Source organism: Chiroxiphia lanceolata, chromosome 3, assembly GCF_009829145.1.
Source record: "Chiroxiphia lanceolata isolate bChiLan1 chromosome 3, bChiLan1.pri, whole genome shotgun sequence".
Classification (NCBI taxonomy): Eukaryota; Metazoa; Chordata; class Aves; order Passeriformes; family Pipridae; genus Chiroxiphia; species Chiroxiphia lanceolata.
This window is the reverse complement of record NC_045639.1, coordinates 74,580,389-74,603,660: the sequence shown is the minus strand read 5'-3', so window position 1 is coordinate 74,603,660 and position 23,272 is coordinate 74,580,389. Positions and strand designations below refer to the sequence as shown.

General features: G+C 35.3%; 1 protein-coding gene across 1 annotated transcript in view; it reads right to left on the bottom strand.

Annotated features, from left to right (window-relative positions):
• ASCC3 (activating signal cointegrator 1 complex subunit 3) overlaps positions 1-23,272 on the bottom strand; it is a 263,938-nt gene that overhangs the window by 17,296 nt on the left and 223,370 nt on the right. Inside the window, 3 exon segments of the mRNA XM_032682586.1 lie at positions 4,689-4,913; positions 22,699-22,833; positions 23,106-23,217. Of these exon segments, the coding sequence (XP_032538477.1) occupies positions 4,689-4,913; positions 22,699-22,833; positions 23,106-23,217 (472 nt within the window).

Genomic DNA, 23,272 nt, shown 5'->3' with positions numbered 1-23,272 from the left:
GCAGCAAGTCGTTGGCACACCTGCACTAACAACAGGCAATATATGAGCTCAAAACACTTTCAGGATCTTTAAGAACTTCTCCATTTCCTCATAGGAAGGAAAACAAAAGATCCAAGGGATATGGCTCTCCATATGGCTGTTATGAACTGAGGAGGCCTGGGTATGATGAGAAGTGCTGGGCTGAGGGACATACTCTTTCTTTCAGTCTTGAAATGGCATCATGAGCTCCTCTGCTATTTGTATCTGTGCTGATATGGCCCGAAACCACCTTTTGTGTACTACTGCTCCTTCTGAGGAGCAATAGATACAGCTCCAACCATCACCTAGAACAGCCTGAAGTTCAGTAGAGTAAGTATTTTCTACATAAGGTAGCTCTTAGCTGACTTGGGCAGCACATTTGTGCAACAACTCTGAACATGTACCACAAAGATGATTCTCGTAAGAACTGTGGGAAAATTTGCAATTTAAGTGACCAGAAGCAACTTATTTACTTTAACGATTTTAGAATGGGTAAAGCATCATCATCATCTAGCTAAGGAAACACAGTGCTTAATCCAAAGAGTTTTTTTCCTTTCCTGTCAAAATTAGATTCTCCAGAGGAGTAACATGATGGGGAAAGACAGGCCATCAGTGACAGCGTTACAAGGTACTTGTTTCAGGGATGTGCAAACTAATTGTCCCCTGCAAACTAATCTTTATTCTGCAGTTTGGAATCTGTTTTCATGTCCATCTTCTCTCAGTGCACAGCTACCCTACTGAGATGTGTTTAACACATCCACAGGTAAACACTTCTCAAAGGTTAGGGCTGAGCTCCATGGCAGTTCTACTCCTGGCAATATTAAAATATTTTATCAACGATTATACTACAAGTGGAGGCTTGTGGCCAATCCCAATGCAAAGCCAGCAACTGTCACATTATTTCTGAAAAGAGATGGCCCTGCTGAATCCAAGACTGACAGTATTACTGCCTCAATTATCTATTTCAATTAATGCAAATATAGGCAATAGTCTTAGAACAGCAGAGTAAGAACAGATCGCTGAATACACAGTCACAAAATATAAGGCTTGACAAAAGAAATAAAAAGAGAGATTATATTTAGTTTCACATATTCTTAAATCAGATAGGAAAAAAAAGGTGAGGTATTGTCTTTACAATAATAACTATATTTTATAAAAATATTAGAAAAATATTTTCATTAGAATTTTTATTATTTAATGTTCATTCCCCTTCAAGAAGTGAAAAAATGTTTGATTTTGAGCAGCTACCGGAGTGCTCAGCACCATCTTACTGACATCTTTAGCTTTCTCAGTAAAAATAATGCAGAGTGCAAGGCCTGAAGAGAATATTTTGTCTACTGTAATTGTATTAATGGTAACAGAGGCAAATAAAAATTAAATTACTTGGCCAAGGTTACATAGGAAGTCATAGTAGTTTTTCTGAGCCATGGGAACTTTCTGTGCTTTATGAGAGTCTGTCACTGATAACAAACTAGATTTTGACTTGAGGTTTTCAATGTAGAGCAGGGGTGTTCCTTCAGTCTAGTCAATGCCTCAGTGGCCATTCAGTACAGAGATGGGTGTGGGAGCACACAGGCATTTACATTCCAGAATGTTACATATTGCTATTGCCCATATTTCTGCAGTAAAAGCGAAAAGATTCTGCATTTCATCCTGGGTATATAAATACTGAATTTTATCTTGCTATAATGAACTCCACCTACATCTAACAAAGGCCAACTACAGGAAAATTTTAACAGAATATATTTCTTCCATTTCTATGTGAACAATTACATTCCCCTATTGAGCCAGCACCATGACTCCTCAAATTCTGTTAAATGCTTATGACTTCTATATTTCATAAGTATAAAGAACAGAATCCTAACATAAAGCCAAAACTTCTAAGACATCTCAGAAAAAATTAAGAGTGGTTGCATAATTTTTTTCATTAGAAGATAGTGAAATCTTACCTGAAATCCAGCAGCTACACTTACCTATGTAATGCTGTTAACATGGTTTTCTGTCTGATCACTAATGCTACTCAGCCTAAAGTCACTAGTGATGAAAGAGGCCCAGAAGATGTTGGAGGAATGGAAGGGAGGACAAAGCAGGTGGGACAGGAAAGGGAGAGGACCATGGGAGAGAAGGCTGATTCAGGTGAAAGACACCACAGAAGACTGGAGAAGTTTAATAGCCTGTGATGGAAAGAGGCTTGCCTATATAGCATGGCTAGAGATGGCAAATCTGCTCTGCAGGGGACCTGGGATACAGGCCTGCTGTACATATTGAGATACAACCACTTATAAAAGGTCTTTGAAATATCTTGCTTTCTTGTAACAGAAAAGCAGTGCTGTCATTCACACACCCACCAGCAAAAATACCATTTTGTGTTTGGGTCACAATTTGAAGGTTAGCTACACAACTTTAACACTGAAGTACTTTGGAAGTAAATAAACAAAATTTCAATGTAACTCAAAAAACAATTCCAGCCTCACTGCTGAATTTTGTGTTTGGTGATGCACAAGCACGTGTTCACACACACACAGAACAACACCCACTGAATATGTTTATCAATGGATAGAATGGATATAAATGGGTTCTATGGTTCAGTTCCTTTTCTCACAACTAACATCTTTTTTTCTACCTCTGTTGACCCAGAGTTCATCACCAGGTCAGTGCTAAGGAAAAAGGTAACAACCAGTATGGAAAGTGTAACCCTGTCTATTGCTTAGATTCTGGGAACTTTAACCTCTGTTTGGAAAGCGTGACTAATTAGATGGAACTAATATTCTCCCAAGAGATGTAAACCATGTGCCAACTTCAAAATACAAAAATGCTTGCATGTTTTTTTCTTTTTTTTCCTTTTTTTTTTTTTTGTTTGTTTTGTTTTGTTTTGTTTTTTAAAGAAGAACTTTTTTTTTTTAAGATGACTGGACACATAACATTATGTAGTAGTTAACTGAAGGCTGGAGTGCCAAGGCATAGTAATGGTGTTTTTCTGAACTCTGCTTTAAAGGTACTGCTGAATATTTTAGAGTTTTTTCTTCTAAGTGATTATTGTTTCTAAAATGCCTATGATGCAGTAACAGGATTAAGAAAATACATTTCTTAGCAAAGAAGGACAAATATTTAAGCAAAATAATTATTGAAAATGATATTTAATTTACATTTTCCCCAAATATGCAATTACCTCCCAAATGCTAATTCCACAAACATCTAAATGAACTTAAAGTATATGATTCCTTTGAAACAAAGGTGAATTTTCTCACCTGAGCAAGTGACATTTTCCCCTGTTAATAACTGAGTATATTGTATAATTGTCGTTACATTGAAGATTTCAGCACCATGATTTTATTGATTTGAAATATTTGGAATAGACTTGAATTCAAGCACTGCTGGTTGCCAAGTTTAGGACTGTGTAGCAGTAATATCTGTGGTGTTATTTGCTTCTTATTTTCCTTTTCTTAATTTCGGTTTTGCTTTGTTTTATATTAGTACTATAAGCTTGTTTTTGTTAGTATAAGGTTGAGCCTCAATCAAATCACTGGATACTAAACTGCCCACAGTATTTTCTCTGTCTAGAGCACTGATTAATAGTTTCTCATACAGTGGTTTTACAAACTGCTAGGCTTGACACAATGATGTTTGCAGTTACCATATTGCCAACATGCTTCAAACAAGAGCAAAACCTCAGTCTGAGAGTTGACAGGTAGATCACTGAGGATACTAAAATATGAGCAAACAAAAACTGTAGGAAGAAAGAATTACTGGCTCTATTTTACAGATATTGAACCATAGTTTGTTGAAGGCTGCCTGATCTTCAAGAACCTGTGAATGAATCCTTGTCCAGTATGACTAAAGAGAATAATATTTCTTTCCAGCAGAATCAGAGGGGCAGTTGTTCTCTGCGACAACAAGAGCTCACCTTTCCTGCTGTAACTCTAACAGAGCTTTTCAGATATGGCAGCACTCTATTCTGAACTCAAATTGCTGCTTTAAAATTCTTTTGAGGCATGCAGCTGTGATCACTTGTTACCAGTACTCTTCATGGTCAGTTTAGTTTCTGTGGGTTGCAACTGCATACAACTGTAAAAAGTCACAAGACTCCAGACTGAGTTTAAAATCTGAGTTTGAAAGCATGCTCTTTCACTGTGTGATAACTGGGACACAAGAGACATACATAAGTTAGAGAAAGCCCCTGTATCTCGTCCAAAATCACATTTCAAAACATGTTTTATTTATGCTTGGCAGTGACTGTAGTGCTTTTGGGTGCTATAAAAATAAAAGTACCCAGGGGAAATGGCTTCTTGAAGGTGGAGACAGGTTCTTGGGGGTCAGCATAACAATCTGCAGGTAGCACACTCATGCAGGAATGACTTACATAAAACATTCCATGATACAGAGATAGGAAGCTGTTGCATACGAAAGCAGAGGTGAGCCTATGGCAATAGATGCTTCCAGCCAGAGTACCACTATCTCTTTTACCATAAGTTTGTTTACCTCCAGTTCTATAAAGTGAGAATCTTTATGAGCATCTAGTTTCTCCCCAAAGAGTGCTGTAATACCATGTTGTACCAGTTCTCCACAAGACTATAACAAATCTTCAGATTTTTCTATATTCAAAATACTACACCACTCTAAGAATAAACAGTAACCCAACAAGAGTTACATACTGAAATGCATAACAATACCTGGCATATTCTAATTGCTTGATCCAGTACTGTCTTTGTATCAGTTGCATAATCTGGACAAGGCAGCATGGCATGACTGAAGTGGGCTTGAAGCAGGAGGTGTGTTTTTGTGTGTGAACTGTCAAATGAATGGGGATTGACTTCAATTGGAAGGTGTTTTGCCAGTTCGCTGTTCATTTGATCTTCATTGTGTCTCACAGGCAGATCCGTGTACTCGTCAGCATTCTTTAAAAAAAGAAATAAATTATTAATCATTGTAATTAACTTCAGAATAACTATTATTCTGAGACATTAAAAGTAGATGCATTTAATTCACTACAATTAGATTTTATTGTTAAAATAGCATCATTTAAATGTTTAGAAAGTGTACTTATTTATCAAAATCACATGTGGGAAACAATAATTAATATAATATTAACAAATATTCACTCAGTTATAGGTTTTAAATTCTTTTTCTTCCCCACAGTTGATGGTAACATTAGACAAGAGGAAAATATAAGCAACGAAATGAATACATTCATTGGATGGATTCAGAAGATGACCTTCTACAGATATCCTACCTTGTTGGCTCACAAAAACATTTTAAGCTTAGCTATATAGAAGTCAATAATTCACATTTTCAATTTTCAGGGTTTATATTTTTCTGTTTCTATTCAAAACACAGTAGGTTTGAAATAGCACTGGTAAGGTTATTTTCAAATATTTTTTCAATATTTTGAGCAGTCAGTGTCTAAGCAACAGATGAGCAATCAAAGCAATGAGCAAAACCGTAAGCATGTGCTGAAAACCATCCTTGGTGCTACGGAGTGGGACTAATGCTATTCATGCCAAAAAGAAAGCTGTGTAAAAACTTTCTCATTATTGCAAAAAGGAGCTGCACACCAACATGTAATCTAAATGTAGTTATGAGCAGCAACATCTGTGGGGCTGAGAGGAGCAAGTACAACTATTCTAGCAGCCTGAGCAGAGATGTTAATTCTCCTGCTAGGGAAACTCACTGTCTCTGAAAGAAAGTTCAACAGAAGCACCTTAAGAACGATAATTTAGGCTAAAGAGTAATTCTTCTGACTTAATTGGCAATTTTTTTTTCCTCCACAAAATCCTCTTGTGCATGCATGTGTATATATTGTTTGGAAAAAGAATGATCTTTCTAAAGTAGAAAACTTGCAAGTAAAGTAAGAGTTTTATAATATGTGATATCTTTTCCATCTGGAATTTAAGAAAGTGTATTTCTTTTGCCATAAAATAAAAAGTCATTTGGGTAGCCTGAAGGGCAATATCTTCCAAACTACAGGCTTAGCAGAAACCATTAAATTAAAGTGTTCAGGGTTTTATATTCCTCTTAAACTACAGATTCAATATTATGCATTTTAGTCTTCAATCTCCAGTCAGACTTCCTCCAAATCCACATTAATGAAATATTTGCAACAGTAACCAGTAAAGAGTAAGGCAAAGAAAAATGGTAATTTTAGAACACCTACTAGAACTACCTAATTGACTTGCAAAGTACCGTATCTGCTTATTAATATTCTAACGCATAGAACCTTTTTTGGCATTTCCTAAAAAGAGTTAGATAGCTGTTTTTCACCCCTTGAAAACTGACAGCACGAAATTTTCTCTTTTCTTTAATGGCATGAGGAAACTATGTCTAAACTGTGATATTAATATAAAAATAATGGCAGGTATTAGACAATTTAAGTTTTGGAAAGAAAATCAGAATGTCATTAGTTTATTTCATATCTCAACTGCAGATTAGAAGTGAAGACTGAATAAAGACAACTGCTGCTTAATCCTGATGTCTCTGCTAGATCTCTTGTGAAAACTGTGGTCATTTATTCTCTGAACCTAAGGTCACAATCTTTTTAAGCCCTATAGAATTCTGCATGTTTGCTTCACGCTTTTTATTTAACTGGCTTCTCCTTCAAAGATATTTTAAATAATATTTACCAAGGAGATTTTTACTTAATTTTGCTTTGCAGTTTAAAGTAGCAGAAAGAAGGAGGATCAGCCAAGTCATTCCAATGCCCTGAAAATGCATTTTCCCTAATTTTTCCGCAGCACATGTTTTATTTACCTCGAAAACACTCTTCTCTTATTTTAAACAACTTGCCTACTTAATTTCCTGTTTGTGATCATTGACTGTAAGTAAGTAAGGTTCATTTTCTTATCTGCATCATGTAGGTAATTAAAGGAAATTGAGAATGGGTAGTGAAGCTTTTATACAACTGAGAATGAAGCTGAATGGAGGGCACTGAGGTCAGCAGAGTCCATTATATTTTTATGTGAGAGGCCGGTATGTCTGCCCTGTCCTTGTTTGCTTAGTGTAGGCTGGACAGACTACTAACTGCAAATCTGTTTCTCTGATTTGCCCAGCTGTCCTTGAATAAAGACATCTTCCATTGCAAAATGTTAAATGACAGTGATTGACAACTCTGTGATGAACTCTGCTTGCAACCCCCCGCTACTGTTTTCAGGTTGCACAAGAAAAGACAGAATAAAGAAACATCCTTTGTAATCACCTCAAATGGGCCCTGCTGTTCACTCAATATTTTTTCATTTTAGTTTTCCTTTTCATTGTGGATCTCAATCTGTGCTGCAAAGGCTGTAGCTTCAACTATTCCACACAATATATAATATATATGGTTTTAGTATGCTGTATCTGAACACCGTTCTTACTTCCATGGGTGAGGAAACAGATCGAATTACGTATCAATCATTAATCTTCATTCTAAAGTCCAGAAACTCAATGCAAACTTCATAGTTAAACCACAAAACACTGCTCTGCATTTTTCACTTTCCCATTTCCTTCTCTTAAATCAGGAGTGTTCCAGCTCATGTGCAAATAATATGTTTACCAGCACCTACACAGTTATTCATAACTTGGAGTACACCAGGAGATAACTAGGAATTTTAGCTACGGCTTCTTGCAACTGTGCATTTGGTAGTCACGTCACATCTCGCCTGCATTTCTGTGATGGACTTTCCCAATAATGTCTTGTTTTGGGCATTGGAGACTGCTGCATCATTTCAAGGGTGTAGAAGTCCTCTCAGACTTACAATTTAACCTGTTCGTGATGCGGGATGGTCATATAGGAGACTGTAACTTGCATTGCCAGGGAGAAATGTCACACACAGACCTGCATAAACTCAACAGTTACATCCTACAAGGCCAAAGGGCTATTCTGGTAATTGAATTCTGTTTCCTGCATAACACCAGCCACAGATTCATCTTAGAGCACTGTCTGCAACACTACGTTCCAAATATGCAACTTACCATTTATTTGAACTATTAGAATAGTTCTAAAAGTAAACAACTCATCCTATTTTAAAATTTACCTTTTGCAGTTTTGTGGTTCCATTAGGCATTTGAGGAGTCAGACCAAACTAAAATTTAAATAAGGTACCCAACATGGTGAGTACTATGCTTCACACTGTCCATAGAGTTAAAAAAAACCCCCAGATTGTCTTTCTACCCACAAAAAGTGTAAGTTTGGCTGGAATTACTGATTTATAGTAAGAACTGAACTATAAACTTATACTATATGTAAATCTTCTAAAATATTTTAAATCTCAAGTAACTACATCTTGCCACATTGCCTACAGAAAAGAAGAGGATACTTGTGGACCACAGACAGAAATAGGATCAAGGTGAGCAACTAAAGTAAACTTGAATATTTTAAGTTAGGTTCAGTCATGGGAACAGTAAAACTTATAAAGTTAATGAGTTCTAGACTTTAAAGAGCAGTTGATTAAATTGTAACAATGAGGGTCTAAAATAAACCAAAAATAGTTTCTCACATTCCAGAGTTGAACCAGTAGTCTTTTCTTTAGCAATGTTGTTACTGAAACTGCCCTAGAACTGACTGAGTGCCTGTATGTTCCTTTTCTTTATATAGATACTGTGAACCCAAACATACCATATTCTCAACTTTAATAAACTTGCAATGTGCTTTGCTCTCTCTGAAGTTTCTGATGAAGAAACAAAGGAAAAGCATTCTGAGAAAATTTGCTATAAAAACTAACAGTTGTTAAGCTAAAGTATTAAAAAATCTTGCAGTAAACTAGTACTAAAAGTAACTACCAAAATAATAAAAAAGAGAAAAGATGAGGATCATTTTTAGCTAATAGAGTAATTGCAGTCTCTTTACCTGAAACTTGATAAGCTTCTTGTAGTCTTAGTACACACTGAAAAACTGCAAAAATCATCATTTTTGCACAAAATAAACAAATAAAAATAAGCTGCAATAAATAAATGTGGGGAGTTTTCATGGCTGTTCTGCAGTTGACACTAATAATACATTATGAAGTCAATTTTAGTTCTCTGCTACCAGAAGTCCTAAGGTATGCCAATGTGCAACTTATTTTTGCAAGTGCAAACAGAATTTTTTGGGTAACTGGATAGGCATATATAAGTTCAACAATAATATTATTACATAATTGGCTTTTGTCTTGTGTGCCATTGTACAGATTGACACAGAGTATTCTATTACACCATCCTGACCTGCCACACTGTGCTATAGTGCATAGGAAACAGCTGGAATGCAAAATTTGAAGCAGACTGTAACTCTCCTCATTTGGATGATATCTATGTTATCCTTAATATAGGATGGAGACATGTAGCATGGTCAAAATAGAGAAATAACAAGGACTGATAGTTTGTGAGCAGCTAGGTAATGGGGTCTGTCTCATAACAGATTCACAAATTCTTTCTTTGAGGATACTTGAGCTCCTGTACTTAAAACCATTTGAAATTATTTCCATTTTTTATACATACACATATGTATCTCCACTCGTGTGCTGACAAAAATCTCATTTGATCCTGCTACCTGTATCATGAGGAAAATAAAAAAATTTCTTAAATTCCCAAGTTAATCTTCCTTTGCTCATGCTCCTCCCAGGAGCACAAGACCATATTATCTGACAGGAATGACACAGCCATATACTATGAAAATTATTTAAATTAACCAACATATTTATCCTATATTTTATCATCACATTTTCAAATCTGAGTTTGACTTATAAGCAAAGACATTAAATTGATACAGATTTATCCTGACAGGCAGCTAGAACACAATCAAACTTACATTTATATTCAGAAAACAAATAAACATGAGGAAATATGTGCTTTAAAAAAAGGAAAAAGAAGAAAAGAAGACCACATTGAATTAAAACTTGTTTTTCAGCTCATATCAAAAAGTAAAATAGATCGAAAAATGGAATTGGAGAAGTACTTGCTAGAATTACTGCTCTGAAAAGTTTAACTTTGTTAGTGATTCCATTATAATCTCCTGTTTATTGGTAGCCTATAAATGTATGTGTTTTGGTCTCAGTTTTATAGGACACAATTCCAACTTCCAAAGTTTAAAGCATTTGGGTGTTTTTTTAATCTTAGCCATAAAAGGTCTAGGACAATATTCCTGTTAAAAGACAGTTATAAACATATGTTACTAGTTATAGGTTTTAAGAACAAGCATGATGCATGTTTTCAAGATTCATGTTCAAGACTAAAAAGCAAAAACCCCTGTCATTTCTACCAGCTCACTCTATTTTACCCATGTATAAATATATTTTTAAGAGAAACTTTGCAGAAGTAGCATTTCAGATTTCCAGGGTAGCCTGGCAGGCTCTGGTAAACCACAGAGCAGACTGAAGTTTTGTAAAGATCTTGAAGATGGTGTAACATGACGCAAAAGAAGACAACAAAATTTTTCAAGCAAGATGAAAATATATTTACTACATGATACTGTAATTCAACACAGACACCATATTTATAAATAGGTTCCTAATCTTCATCTACTGTATAATATCTCTCCTTGTCAACTGCATGCATATGTGGCAGTGCCATCAAATGGCACCCAGTATATTGGAGCCAACCCTGCAGGGCAGCTCCTTTCCAATAGGAGCCTTCCCATTCCTTCTTTTCCAGGGTTGGCGGCTGTCAGGGAGGAAAGGCAGAAAGCAAAGCCCTGTGCCAGCCGCTGAGGCCCAGAGGAGTCAAAGCCACAGCCCCTAGGCAGCAGCTGTCCCTGGCTGTGGAAAAGGGTATACCCTCACTGGGGACTCTGTCTGCCCTAACACTCCACTCCAGCTTGGGTAATAGCAAAATGATCTTGTCACTTCTCTAGTACTCCATCAGAGTATTCTCCACTCTCTCCTTTTGGAAAAGTGACAAGAAGAAAAAAGATATGTGTAGGATTGAGAACACTGTCCAAGGAAAAAGACCTACTCAGTATCTTTTTGAAACAAATAGTAATTTTTTTTATTTATTATCTAATTAGTGTTAAATGCACTTTTTGAGATAATAGATATGTGTCAAAAAAAAAAAAAAGAAATACAGAATTCAAATAGTAAAGTTAATCCAATTAACTAGGTAAGAGCAAAACAGTGAGGGTGGGCTACCCTGGGCTCTGTCTCCAGATTTAAGACTCACCAGAGCAGATATTGGAAATTTCCAGTTGAGCATGAGAAGTTGAAGAGAGAAAGTTGTAAAACCCATCAACATGCAATTATGCAAATTTATTATGTTTTAAACATTAGTTTGTAACTATCTTTCAGGATTTAAAATGGGCACATTTCTGCAATGGGCATAGATTATAGAAACATACACGTTAAAAGTTCTTACAATTCTTATAAAGTTATCATACTAGTGATCAGAGAAATCATATACTAATTGTATTCTCAGACTTTTCACTTTAAACAGACAAGTCTTTGATTTTTGCTTTTACATAGCTGCATATGATAAACACCACAAATTTTACAATTACAGAGATTATAAAAAATACAACCTAGGGCCATGAAACAGTTGAGTGATCACTTAAAAACACCCTGAAGGGTTTAGATTTCACAAGTTCACTTCTTACTTAAAACATCCAAACTACAAACTACTGATGACATTCCTGATGACCAGAGGTCAGGAGTCTAAAAGACCTTTGCCACTGAGCACAGAGCAATAGGAGGTCAGCAATATTAGCTACCAGTAGCAGAGAGTGACCTGGCAGATCTGGGAACTTCTAAAGTACAAAGTTAAATTACAGACTTCTGCTTCAGCATGGAGGTGATAAAAGAATATACAAGCATGCTGGCACACAGGAGAGGGAGGATTATATAAAATAACAATAATTTGACACGGGAAACAAGTTCTTAGGAGTTCTGTACTAACTTGAAAGTTGATTTTCCCTGTCTTTTCTAGTTTCCTAAGCATATTAGAGAAGCTGAGTTTCAGTGTAGGGGAAGATACAGTAATAGATAATACAATTGTTGCAATCATTTTACCAAATGTTAAATAATATATTTAGAGAACTATTCTGTTTCAGGATAATTTCTTTTTTAAGTTGCATACTTTACTAAAACATCAAAACAAAGAATGAATCAATGTTTTTAAGTCCTAACTCTCACAATCCATATTTCATAAAGGTTGTGATCATAACCATAACTCGGCGCTACTTTTTTTGGCCAGTCCTAATAAAACCTGTTCTAAAAATATATTTTCCCCTGAATGTACAGGTACTTTCATAGTATTAAGCCTATACAACTTTCATAGCTTTAGTTCCCTCTCAGGTTTCTAAGTTATTCACCTAGAATAAGTTACTTTGACCACAGCAAAGAAATATAAATGGAATGTTATAAATTCCATTTATAAAGTGAATTATCGTAACGTGAGAGAATTGTTCCATTTTATTGTTGTAAATGGTATATTTGAGTTTTTGCCTCTCCAATAGGTCTGACTTTTCTGATTACTTCTCGTGAGAATGCTTTGAACCAGCACATTCTGCATGTGTTATCATCACTCCATTTATTTTTAATCTTAAAACCTAGATAGGGCAGTGACCCACAACTTACTTTCCCTGTAATCTCGAGTCATATTATAGGAAAGATTTAAAACTGACTGGTTCTGGCTGTACTGAAACTGATTATATTGCACTAATACAGAAAAGCTTTTCAGTGCTTGAACTCAGTAATGTGCTAAGACAAAACTGGGAAAACCTCTCTGAGTATACATTCAAAAGTCTGATTGTCATGAGAAATCTACTTCAGTTCCATTTGGACGTCTGTCCACATTTTGAAACTGAGCTTGGCTGAATTAGCTGGCCCAACTACTGATTGAGATGATGATAGCAATAAAAATTGTAATAGCAAATCCTGGCACAGAGCTTTCCTGGGAAAGCGATCAGTCATTTTCCATCTTTGGCTTTGATCCTCCATTGGGATCTTCCAGTGCAGAGCCCAGACCCAGGGAAGAAGTTAACAGATCTCTGCATTAAGTTAATGCTACTCTGCATGGAGACAGGAGTGCTACTAATTTTGTATGTGAAATGGGGCCCATATATACTGTATATGTTAATGGCAAGCTGTAAAAGCTCTGTGTGTTGAAAACTGGATTTCAAATCTGCTGACCTGTGGTAGCTCCCCTAGTGGGGAGCCGCAAATGCACACTGCTGCATTTTTGTACTGGATTAAATTCCGGATCTAGACTACTATGTGACCAGAGACAAAAGGGAATAAAAAGTTCACAGGCGTGAATACCTGTCAACATGTGGTGAAATGAGTAGCAGCCTCTGTTCAAGAGAGGCTCAAGGCCAGAATAATAGAAGAACAATACAAACTGGCAGAAATATATGGGAAACTTGGAAGGTGCCTACATGAACAATGTCTTTTCAGCAAGCCAGTGCTACTGGTCTAACTCTGATCACGTTTAAATGAAAATAGTTTAATATTATAATAAAAAAACACAAGTCTAAGAGGAAATGACAGCTGCAGCAAGTAAATTTCAATAAGGGTAGTTCCCTGCTGATAAAAACTGGCACATCTCCACTCATTTCAGTGTAGCTATGTGGATTAACATGGCTTGAAAATCTGACTAAATGTTTTGAAGAACTTAAGGGCTACAAGGAAATACAGAGATGGAAAACACTGGTAATTACAAGGGTGAGAAAGATGGGTAATCACTGAGGAGGCAAAAATGTCAGTAAAAAAAAATTTTGAAGTCTACTAAACAAATAGAAAATCTGTGAGTATTTTGCGGTGCTTGATTTGAGGAAGTTCTATCAACATTTCTGTCATGAATGACCACAGGTCTGATACAAAGAATCACATGGCAAAAACACCCTTGTACCACACTTGACCTTAACAGAACATGCTGTTACTGGAATGGGACATACCATATATTCCTAGCGCAGTGATAATTTTTCTTGGTGATGTTCACTGCACACAAATTTTTGAGAATATTGTAAACTCAGTTTTCCTACACAGACTTATACTAGGTCTTTCTGACCTGTAAATAAAGGCATTAATCTAAAGTGAACTGCAAGAGCTGTATTAAAAAAAAACCCCAAAACAGAAAGATAACTGATGATTAAGAGACTTGCAGAAATTTTGCCTCTGGTGTAAAGTTTTAAGAACTTCTTTTAAAAGACAAAGAAAACTGAGATTTTCAGGACCAGATGTCTAGGAAGATCCCATTTGGATTTGAGCTACTTAAATTTGCAATCATGTATTTATACATCTAACAGAGCTTCTGTTTCCCCTAGAATCTGAAAATTAACTAGCTTTGTAGCATCTTCCTTGATCTGCCACCCGTGCCCTGAGGATTAGAGACTCCACCTGAGCTTGTTTTACAAGCATAACAGAAAAAATTAATCTCTGCTGGCAGCGATCCCACTGGGATACTGATGAATAATGATATCCCTCTCTTGCTGCCCTCTCAGTCCACTAGAAAAGCCACTCTAACCCAGCAACGTGGAAACTGCTGAAACCATTCCAGCTGTGGATTAGCAGGCAGTCAAGCATCCATCTGTTCTGTGTGAATCAAGAGAAAGCAAACACGCATTCTTATAGCTAAAGAAGTATTAAAAATTAGCATCTTATATGACTACATATAGTAAATATTAAGACAATTATATACAAAGGAAAAAATTATCTATTATCTATACCTCATATTGTTTACCATTGCTTATTACCTTGAGCAAATGATAAAACAGTTGAAATTCCTCTCCTTAACCTACAAAATACTGTGCATTCAATGATTTAATATGCTTAAGATAAAATTTTTTAATACTGTATGCATCAGTTGTACCTAAAAAATATTTTGTCAAGAGACATGCATAGACACACATTATAAGAGAACATGGTAACATTCCTTCACCTTGCTAGGAGAAACATTTAAGAAGCCTGTTGTGAGAGGAATTTTAGCTATTTTCTCACCCTATAATGTGAAAGGTATAGACTTGAGACAGTTTCTCTTTCCTAAAATTAGTAGTTTGAATAATCCCTGCTGGCTTGCTAGTCTTTTCCACTGGAAGACAGAAATGGAAGGAAGTGGAAGCTGGCATGTGGGCAACCCAATCAAACTGGTGATGTTTGATTTGACTCTTCCATGGGAAATAGGACAACAACCTACTAAAAATTAAGGAAAGCTGTATTTGAGCATTACCACAGGCAAAAATACTTTAAAAAAAGTGCATAATTTACTGTTTTCCGATACATCAATTCTAATATTTTTATTGATGCCTGGATCACATTTATTAAGCTGCAGAGCCTTAATATCTGCAACTGTTTGTTCTCTAAAAGCAACCTTCCCATGGTACACCAAATTTCCAATTTCAAAATGCTAAGAAAAGTTTAGGTCTTTTAGTAGCAAAAATCCCTCTGCAATTTCTTCTAACATTACAGGTAGCAAACCTAAGTAATTATTAAATAAACATCTTGTAAATATTAGGCAAATAATAGAAGAGGCAGATTTCTTAAAAGTTCATCTCTGATGAACATAACACCAACATTTAAAATAAAATTCTATTTCTGAAACTAGAGAGGTCCCATAAGGAAAAAAAGAGAAAATGAGACAAAGAAAGAATCTAAATGTAAATAGGCAAATACAAGTGTCAGATACTTCATTAAGGACTGATCAGTAATCCTCTTATGTCCTTTTTTTTTAAAGTACTATGCTAAAGGAACAATATATGCTGGATACCAATCTTGTATGATGTAATTATTTCAGCCAAACCAATCCTTATCCTGAAGTTTTTTTTCCAATCAGAGAACAAGCAACAATATGTCATCTTCTTTCTTAACAGTTTTATAAGCAATAACTTCTCTGCCGACAGACAAAAACATTTTTGTGCCTTTAAACAGCAGTCTGTATGGCCCAGTTGGTGTCACTCTAGTCTGTGAAAACAAATTCATCAGCTATATGATTGTTAACTGTTATAATTTATTGTACAAATGTATAATTCTACCAAAAGCAAAGGCATTCCCTAGAAGGCAGTGAAGACAAAAGAACTGCAGGCTGCAGAAGGCCTAAATTTGCTTATCGTGCTTTATTTACAAATTGAGAGGAAGAAAGTAAGGCAGAACTTGAACTGACTTGTTAAAAGCACACTGAACTTGTAAGACTGCCTTCTGGAGTACTTGGGGCACAAGAACACACAGCCATTTACCAAAGCAGTATTGCAAATTATAAAATGTTCAGCTTTACCTTAATAAAGATGCTGTTCAGAACTGCAGTTTTGTTTCAACAAATGAAAACATTATTTCAACAAATATATTTTATTTTTGAAAGTCAAGGCATATGACAAGACTGCTGAAAAGCAAGCCATTTCATTTTCCATATGAATACTTTGCAAAAGATGGCTGCATGTACACAATTATGCCTAATTCGAAATCTTGCATGATGAAGGCCACAATTCTAACTGCCAACTGATAAGTAAAGGGTGTTTGTGCTAAAACAAACAAACAAACAAACAAATGTTCCAAGGTTGAATTGCCTTCAGGTTTGAGCAGTCAGCTAAACCAAGCTTGCTATCAACGAACTTGCTTCTACTGTACGTACCAAGGACAAACTGATTTGCCACCGATGGCAGCCAACATTCATGTTTTTAAGTACAAGACCAGGACAGTACTTCTGTCTGCCCTAGCATATACAACTGTAATAACTCCTGGCTCATCAAAATAGTTTCCATCGGCATGCATGGGCCTTTTGTTGCTATAACTGCACTTATAGCTCCTGTTAAAGGAATTTATTTCCTCATTTTTCTGACAGAAACAGTTACTAAAGCAGCTGTTTGAAATGGGCATATAGCCTGAGGCTACTGCCTTCCACTATCGCACCTATATACACTTTCAGAAGTTTTTCCCTTGGACGATGCACTGCAACCAAAACAAATAAAAAACCCTAAACAAATACCTTTATTATATCCAAGATAACAGTTTTTGTTTTATGGCCTTCCTCATGGGAAATGTATGTCAAAAACCTTTAACTACAACTTTAAAATGGGTTTTAACTTTCCTGAATATCGATTCAGGCTTTTTTTTTTTTTTAAACTGGCACATAATGACAGAAATTGAGTAAGAAGGCTGGACAAGAAAAAAAGGAGATCTGTTAATCGGAGGTTAGAAAGTCATGCCTATTGGAGATGGGAGAGTTTTATATTTTCTGGTTTTGACTGTAATTCTTTCTTATTGATGCCATAAAAATGGAAGACTTATGCCATGTTCAGTTAGCTGTCAGTGGTGGGCATTGTTATCCTGATTTACCAATGGACTGTGTTTTTCTGGAAAGGCAGGTAGTATATGATGCTTTCAAACTAAAAATCAAACTATCTTTTGGAGAAAGAAAAATAGGAAACAGCTGTGTCATGATGTTAGAAAAAAATTAGTATATCCAAGTACTACCGCAACATTAAAAACTGCTCCATCTACTGGGACTAGAGAAAAATCAAGACTAATTGAGTGTGTGAGTATTTATATAAGTACTTTTTCTGCTAAGTACAAGATATTTTTGAATATCAAATTTGGATGCTATTAAAATCCACTATAACATTTTGTTTTATTTTCATGAACCCAAACACTATTCTCAAATTTAAACTATTTTATTAAACACACTGTGATACCATCTAGATGTTTCAAGTGGGAACTGAAGCACAAATGTTTTAAAATATTAAAATCCAGAGAATATAGAATGCATAAAAATTAAGTAAATGATCCTGGAAATGCCTATGTTTAGGATGAAATTTATGCATTGAACAGTCCTTGGTATGGATTTATTGTAAAGAAAAGATTTAATGGTAAGAGGTAACAGTTTTCTTCTATTACAAGGGGTCACTAAAATATGCATAATGGCTGAGGCCTCTTTCTATTTGCAGAGTGTCCACAGCAGTCATGTTCATATTGTTGAGAGAGTACGATAGATGTGAAATCAAATATGGAAGTTCTTTAAAGGTTAGCATGTAATGTAATTGATTTTCATCTGATATAAATTTTACATTATAAAGTATTTCTATTCTTGACACTGAAATGTCATATTCAAAAAGAGTAACGTAACGAATATAGTCTTGCTGTGCTTTTATGCCTTGAAGAAACTCATAGTAGCACCTTTATTTTCTTCTAAATTAAACACAAATGTAATTTTAAAGTAGAAAATTACTAATTTAGGAAAAACAATCTGATTTTTTTCTGCAATTACTATAGAACAGAAACCCGGTTTTATGTAATATCTTAAAATATCCTAAAAGCAATGTTTTTTGCCGTGGCTTGCAGGAAAATGTTACAAAACCCAGATTTGCTTATTTTTGAACAGTAATTTTTTAACATTAATTTGCCCTTCCCTGGTGCCTAACTGGGGACCTGTTGAAAAGATGGTTTATCACTGAGTCAGAAACCTTTGGGGCCCCTTAATGGGAGACCAAACCAGCAATAAAATCATGATATGGAAATAAAATTATTTTAGACTGAGAGCATAAATATTCACAAAGACTCACATATTTCCCTGCTTAGTGCCAATGATGATGAACAGAAAATAAAGCCACAGGTTAATAGAGTTATCTAGAATCTCATTGTACAAATACCTAATGGGCAATGAAAGACAGATAAGGCATTAATAACTTTACTCTTTTGTTATCTATTATCTGGGATGGAGAGTGCCTGTTTTATGAACTTCCTCCTTATACCTTCCAAATCTGTGACTCCAGCAATGACAGATTTTCTGCTGAGTTCCAAATTATTTAGTTTAATACAAGTCAGTGTGACCGTATCAATTTTCAGAAAGAAATATAGGGAAGAGGTATGTGGATAAAAAACTTTCAAGTCCATGTTTACATCACAGAAAGACAGACATGTACGCCCCACTATAACACAAATACCATGTTGTTCTGTCTCTAAGCTCCCTGAAAGCTTTTAACAAAAGAAACCTATCTCTTACCAGTTTACATGAAAGACAGCAGTAGACACATGAAAACCAACTAGTTTTCTTTTGTAGGTCGACTTAAAAAAACCAGAAATCAGGGACAACATGCAGATAAAACAAGGGATGAAAGATGGTAATAATGTTCTCTTCTTTACTGTCTGGTAGGGACAGGCATGACAAATTATTTGCTCTGTAAATAGAAATATTAACCAGATAACAAGGTAAGTATACTAACAAGTCACCAAAAATCACAAAACTAGTGGATCTAGCCATCACAATCCTGATCAATCAGCAAGACAGGTTTTTTTCATCACGATACAACTAATCTCTATTTGATTTAAAAAACACTTGCGCAGAAAAAGACAAGAATCACCCCAAAGTATCTCTTTTTTTTTTTAACCTAGATCTCTGTTTTAATCTCTGCACCTAACTTTCAGAATAAAAGAAAACAGTCTTTAGGTACCTCAGGGAAATCCAGCCTGTCAGTAATAATTCATGAACACTTTCTCATCAATAATACTTAATGCAAGAAGCACCATAACTCAACAGTGATTAAGCTCATTTGGATTGCTACTGTCTGAGCACGGTTAGAAAAGTTTTAAAGAAAGCTCTATGGAAAATCATCAAACATTTTCTCTCAGAAAAAAAATACACATCCACTAGCACAAGTCAGCGACAAAAGTAACCGAATCTGCTCCAAGAGGAGCAGGGAAAGCGTGAGGGGATTGTAACCCACCTATTTGAATCACTTATTACTGTATACTTCCAACATGACTGTGGGGCTGTTCTTATGTGCCATGTTCCTGTTCATTTTATGAATACCTCAACTCGTACAGCATACTGGAAAAAAAATATATTTGATCTTGCAAAATGCTGGCAGATGATCAAATGAAAAGATAAAATAAAGACAGGGAAAAGAACAGGCTCCACAGAAGACTACGAGTAGCCTTTATTAAGTGGAAACAAATCTTGCTATTGAGTGACTTTTTTGAGAGATCCACCAACAGTAGAAACAGGATGACTCAAAACTACTTTTTCAGGTGAGATATAAAGATTCCTTGACAATTCACTGGTGAACAATCCTGACGTTTGAACACTTCCATTAGCATGGAAAAGTATCAATCTGAAACTCAAAATCCCTTAATCAAACTCAGATTTCAACCCCTTAACACAGTCCTAAATTTCTGAATTCTTGAATGCAATCTTGCTTTTTTCCTCGTTTAGTTTTAAACAAACTTTGCTCCTTTTCAAGTTCCATATATATTTGGTCATTATCCCACTTCAAACCCAAAAAATCATGATTTTCTTTGTTAAAATTGTTCACTTCTGCCTTCCCTATATACATCAGAATACTTGTAAATGTCTAAAGGCTTGCAAGATTATGAAAAATGCCAGCAAATAATAAGTGTTGCATTTACAAAATCCTGCAACTGCATGAGAAATGCTCCAATGGTTATTTTTAAAAAACACAGTCCAAAATTCAAAACTTTAAAACTGAATGATCAGAAAAATAATCACAATTATAATTATGTTTTGTAATGATAACAGACCTTTTTGTACTAGAGCTACAGCTTTCAGTTCCAGCATCATTAAGAGATTCTTCAAATTACTTTTTAAACATCCTTTTCCCTCAGGATTTTCACTTATACCTAATTAGACTACTTACCCCATGCCATGTAATTCCCTATTGCCAAAACTGCTAAATGCTTCAATAAGAAGGAGGAGGGCAATAGTGGAGTGAGGCAGATGTAATGTCATTGGTTAACAATAGAGGTGTGAAGCAACTGCTGTAATTATAAAACTCATTAATTCACAGTGTTTAGGGGAAAAAAAAATCCTTGGCAATAACTGTTGAAATGGCAACTCTTTTCAAAACTACAGCAGACTGAAAAAAATCCTTTCAATTTACACCTTCAACAAGACAGAACAGTAGTTCCACTGGTAATTATGAAAATCAACATCCCCATAAAAAGTAAGTAAACACTGCCAGCTCTAATGGCATCCAGCATCCATATATCCTTTTCATCTTTTAAATTGACATGTGGCACATTTTGACCCCTAAGCAATTTTATTTTTAGTCCCATTCCTCTCAGGATTGTAAATGGACAGCTTCAAAGACTATATTTCCAGGGAAAAAAAAATAGAAAGAATTAAAGTAAGCTTAATGAATTTAAAATTTGACAATCTCTGCCTAATAGTAGGGTCCTAGGTTTCACCTACCACAGAAATATTTGCCATTTACTTTTGTGCTTCCTGAATGCAAGCAGTTCAAATACATGAGGACTTAAGACATGGAACACTAGGTTCTGCTTCCATCATTCCTCTTCCATATACTGCTCACTAGCTCAGGCAGTGTTACAAAATGCCATCTCTGCTAATGCTGTTCTCAAACTTTCCCTGCCCCATTTTATCAGAAAAAAAAATCCTGACATTTCTAGGTGGAGAAAATTTTCTCTAGAGAGAAGAGATTTTAATGACAGCTGGAGTAAAGCTCTCATCTCGAATACTCAATATTGTATTATTTAACTTCTGTTCACATGTGGACATTTCTTCCTAAAATTTCAGTTATTTTACATACAGGACATATAGTAGTTGTGGATGATTATAATTTTGAATTCAGATGAATACACTGAATGTCATTTAATATAATTGCAATGTTTTCTGACAAGAGAACTACTGATCCTGCAGGGTCAGTGATAGCAGTTCTCCTATTTAGGCTGTCTAACACTTTCCATTATAAAATATTACTGTGGCCTTTATTTCTGAGCTGTAACTCTGAATGTTTGCAGCAAGTAATTTTAAATTTATCAGAAAGAAAAGTCTCTGTACTAGAAAAGTGGTTTTCTCAGTGTCATAAAATGCTGATCAGGTTTTGTTGAGTTGCAAACTGTTGAACAGCACTATTTTAACTTTTCTTCTTATATTTCTCCTAAGAGTTTTTGGCAGCATGTCAAAACAATAATGAATATAAAAGTTATATACATAAATACTGCAAGATGGGACTCTAAATTTTGAAGTTTACACTTGGAAGTCAGAATATTACAGAATTTGGGCCACTTGTATAATGTATATAATGTAACAGAGACTATAATCACAAGTGGGCAAAAATAAATTTTCCTGGATAATATTCAGGCACTTCTTGTTTTCAAGTATGTGTGTACAAGTAGAGTTACAGCATTTTGAAAAAGGAGATTTTGTAGCTATAACTACTTAAGTACTTAAAAAGGAAAACAGAGTAAACCCTGATTCTTTTATGGTGAGAATGTAATACCAACACAGTGCATTGTACACTGTGCCTTTGGCCTTGCATTGCACTTGTCTATTAAACAGTCAATAGAGTAACAGTATGAAATGATGTTATTTCAGGTTATGACCTCAAGGATCAGGAGGTGTCTGGGAAAAGGATAAGAAGACATTTTAGGAAAGAGGTTTTTCCCATGTGTTTCCCTTAATTCTTAAAGTTGCTGTATCTTCCAGATTGTCCCAGGGCAAAGTGATGGTACTGCTACAGATTTAGAACATACAGTTATTACTCTGGCATTTTAGTATTATACCTAACTTAGAAAGGACAAATATCAGATTTGTATAGATCCTGTCCTTATAAAGGGACGTAAGAAGAGAAAGAAATGTATAAATTAATTTTGATGCACTGATTTGATGAAACACTTGAAACATCAGCAATTATTCAGGTATATTTCTCAAAACAATAAAAAATTAAATTATAGATAAGGAAAGAAAGGCTTTTCCTTATTTTGGGGTGATTTTTTCATACACTTCTGTCTTTAAAGAGTCAAAAAGTATGTATGTTAAAGTTAAGAAAATATCAGCACTTACTGACAGAATTAAGAGCAATTCTTCAATGTTGCTTTCAGGTTTCAACTGCTCTTTGAACATCCCAATGGTTGGATGCTTCAAATAGTAATAGGAAGCAATACGGCCGTATGTCAGAGGTTCAATGTTGCGATTATCCTGTTAGAAGAGGAGTCAAATATACGTGGTTGCCAAGTGGTTCAATATTAAGGGTTCCTACATAACTGTGAAATATGTTAAGACTACTTTAAAAGAGAGAACAGCAAAAATGATTTAGCATCATACTTTAGCCACAACAATTTTCAACGTACGCCTCACAAAGAGCTCCACAGACAAACTAACATCTCAAATCAAGGAGCATGTATCTTGCTGTTCACAACTTTTAGGAGCATGTATCTCACTGAATCTTGTAAGGCATAGATTAGTCTTACCTCCCCAATTTCAATACAGTAGGAGCATTCCAAATCAAACAGGGATTTCTCAACAAGGCTTGAGAGGTACTTATTCATAGTGTCATGGCTCACATCATCCAAGTTATAGTAACTAGATAAATTGAAAACAGATGCATTACATGAGTATTTTTTACACTCTGAAGATT